General features: G+C 61.8%; 1 protein-coding gene across 1 annotated transcript; it reads right to left on the bottom strand.

Moving 5' to 3' along the window:
* Positions 1–438: 438 nt before the first annotated feature.
* On the bottom strand, positions 439–1,189 carry EMIHUDRAFT_253492 (hypothetical protein; the record flags this gene model as incomplete). The annotated part of the gene is made up of 4 exons (XM_005783984.1): positions 439–600; positions 733–817; positions 913–1,010; positions 1,076–1,189. The coding sequence occupies 4 exons, from the start codon at positions 1,187–1,189 to the stop codon at positions 439–441; spliced, it is 459 nt and encodes a 152-aa protein (XP_005784041.1).
* Positions 1,190–3,115: the final 1,926 nt, after the last annotated feature.

Raw genomic sequence — 3,115 nt, 5'->3', positions numbered from 1 at the left:
TGATTTGTTGTGGGTCGACCCGTCTAAATAAATAAATAAAAACGGACACCTCTCTACTGTGAGATGGGTAAAAAGGAACAGGTCCCCGCCCTTGCGATCTTTGTGCAGGGTTCTTTGTGGGTGTGGTCGGCGACTAGCCGGGGTCGTCCTCCCGATGGGGGACTAGCACTAGCCGTCTTCCACATGGTCCCTCGGGTCCCTGCTGCTCCTAATCTCTTCGTACATCCTCCTGCTGATCTCCGCAAAGTCCTGCTCCCTCCCTCGTCTCGCCCTGCGCGTCTGCTCCGCCTCACCGTCTTCTGCCCTGCGAGCTGCGTCGTCTGGCGACGGGTCCACGCCTCTTCCGAGACAGCTTTCCTAAATTTCCTTTGTTCCTTCGAAAATTGACTCGATGGCGAAAACCAAAAGGAAACACGGGAGGCGTGGGGTGGTGGTCCGTCAGCTTCCGACATCCATCGCAGTGGCGCCGCCCCCTTTCGGCCCCGCATCGCCGCCCGCCCTCTGCGGCGCGGTCACACCCCGGACCGCCTCGAAGGCAGACTCCAGCAGCCAGGACAGGCGAAGCAGGCGAGAGCGCAGCACCGAGTTCAGAGTGGGCGCCTCGTACACCACGCCGTCGAGAACGTAGTACAGCCGCAGCACCGCGCTCCCGCCGCCGCCGCCGCCGCCGGTGCGTTGGCGCTTCTCGATGACGTAGAGCGTGCGCGCGGCGGCAGTTGGCGTTGGCGGCACCTCCTGCGCCTTGGCCAGTGCATACCTACCGCAGGCGGGCACAGCGGCGATGGCAATGGAGAGGCACGTGTGCCGGCGTAGGAGTCTGGTGAGGAGGGAGTGGCATGGCTGTGCGGCATGGCGGCAGCAGCCCCTTGGGCTGGGTCGCCCTCCCCTCTCACAGAGCATCTATCTCCACACTCGATGCCACTCATCTGCTCGAGCATCTCGGCCCTCTCCTCGCGGCTGAGCCCCTGCTGCATATTGAGCTGCTCGTTGAGGCAGGTTCGGTCGTAAAACTACAGCGTCGGGCGTGCGGGAAGGTCAGAGCGAATCTGTCAGAGCGTGGACCGCAGACGCGGACGACACGCGCCTGCGAGTTGGCAAAATAGTCGAGAACCGTGTCACGGTTGAGCGGAAAGTGGCGCAGCCACTCCAGATCCTGCCACGAAACGCGCGTGAGCGGGGCCTGCTCCATCGCACAAGAAGATAAAAACGCGCGCGTGGGGCAGAGCGGAGCTGTGAATAGGACCGCCGCAAGCGGGTGGCGTGGAGCGGTTGCGCATCCCTCCGGGGGCCCCTCTGCGCCGGGGAGGCGTTGTTGGAGGCTAGGACGCAAGCGTCCGTCGCCCTTTGCAAACTCGGGGCCCACTCCGCTACGCTCCGACCCGAATTTGGATGGAGGGCCTAAAAGTTTAAGGTGTTGCTGCGCAAAAGCGGTCGGACACAGGGCGCAGCTCATGCTAAGAGCCAGAAGGGGAGCTAGAGAGAACGACTACCCTGTCCCGTTATTGCGTACACCAACACCACAAAAGCTCTCTCTCTCCTGTCCTCAGACACTCCGGGGGTCCACAACTACCGTGTCCCTCGACTAGCTGCCACGTTGCCGACCGAGAGCGGATCTCCTCCTGCTCCGCAAGGAGGGTGGCCAAGGCTAAAGTCTTGCCGGAGCCGCCGGGCGCGTTGACGACTTGGAGAAGGTTGCCCTTGCACTTGTACTTGTAGAGATGCTCGAGGGGGTGCTTTGTGGGGCGGTGCGCAGCCAGGCCAGGAGTGAGCCTCCCCTCACTCTCCTCGGTTGCAGAGCTCGTCGGAGGCTGCGGCACGACGGGAGGGTCGCGACAGCAGTCCTCGGGCGAGCCGACGCGCATGTCCAACCAGCGCTGGGACTCGTTGTGACGGCAGACGCCGGCTGCCTCTCCAACCGCTTCTGCAGCGTCCTTCTTTGCCCGGTGCATGGGCTCGATCCGATTCCGCAGCGTGTCGTCCCACATCGTCGGATTTGCGCACGGTATTCGGATTTTGCTATTTGTTCGTGTGGGGGTATATTGCAGATTTATCAATGGTACACCGCGTCTGCGCGTCTGCGACGCGGGCGCCTTGCGGGCAGAGCCCTTAGCCACCCTTCATATCTTGCGCGGTCATTAAGTGCTCCAAGAAACACATTCATCTGACCCGCTGGGTGCGCTTCTTAGCTCCCCGGCCCTGGACTGCACTCCAAGTGCTCCAAGAAACACACAACTGCTCTGGTGCGGACCAAAATCACCCCGTTTTTGCCCATTTTCGGTCATCCGTCAAAATATCTGAAGATCCTACTATAGGATTCTCCCCAAACCTTGCTCAGCTGATCCAGCCTGGGGGGAAGGCCAGCCTTGGGCAAAGAAACCAGCACCTCATCGGGCTTCCCTGAGCGTCACAGCTCGGTGATCGCGCCGGCCGGACACCACTGTAACGTCCGTTCCGGGCATTTGAACGCGACCTTCGGGGGCAAAGACATGGGCTCTATGGCTCAGACTGGACTCCTCTTGGTCCCTTCTGATGCCCTAGGCCACACCTGGGCCTTACCTGGGGTCCTAGGGGCCGGGCAGGGTTTGCCCCCCCCAACTGGCCCGAAGAAGCTTAAATCTCCTGGGTTGGCGTGCCCCGAGAGCTGCGTCTGGAGCTCCCGAGGCACATCGCCACACGACCCCGGCGTCGGCGCTCAAACAGGCCCATCGCGCCGGCTGCCGGAGTGGAGACTCCCAGGTTGTCTCATAAAGGCCCTCACGCGAGATTGCGCACGACTCGGACGATGGGGTTGAGCAAGCAGCCCGAAGCTGCGAGCCGACGGCGACGCATGCTTTCGGCGTTACGGCGATTTGGATGGATCGCACGTTGTTATGCTTGCTGTCCACCTCTCCTCACGTTGAAGGATAACCTACATAGCCGCAGCGGCGCGGCTATCTCCGACGAGACTGGCTCAGTCGCTGGCGGCCGCAGTTTTCTGTGACCCACCCACCTCTCCCTTGTGTTTTGTCTGGGCAGGCTTCTCCTGCGGAGTCGTGCGTGCGCAGGGCTCCTCTTTGCTTTCTTCTACTCCGCCCTACTACATATCATCGCTCGTTGTAGGCTACGTTGACCTAGA

This window comes from Emiliania huxleyi, assembly GCF_000372725.1.
Source record: "Emiliania huxleyi CCMP1516 chromosome Unknown EMIHUscaffold_1740, whole genome shotgun sequence".
In the NCBI taxonomy this organism is placed as follows: domain Eukaryota; phylum Haptophyta; order Isochrysidales; family Noelaerhabdaceae; genus Emiliania; species Emiliania huxleyi.
This window is presented reverse-complemented; position numbering and strand designations above follow the sequence as displayed.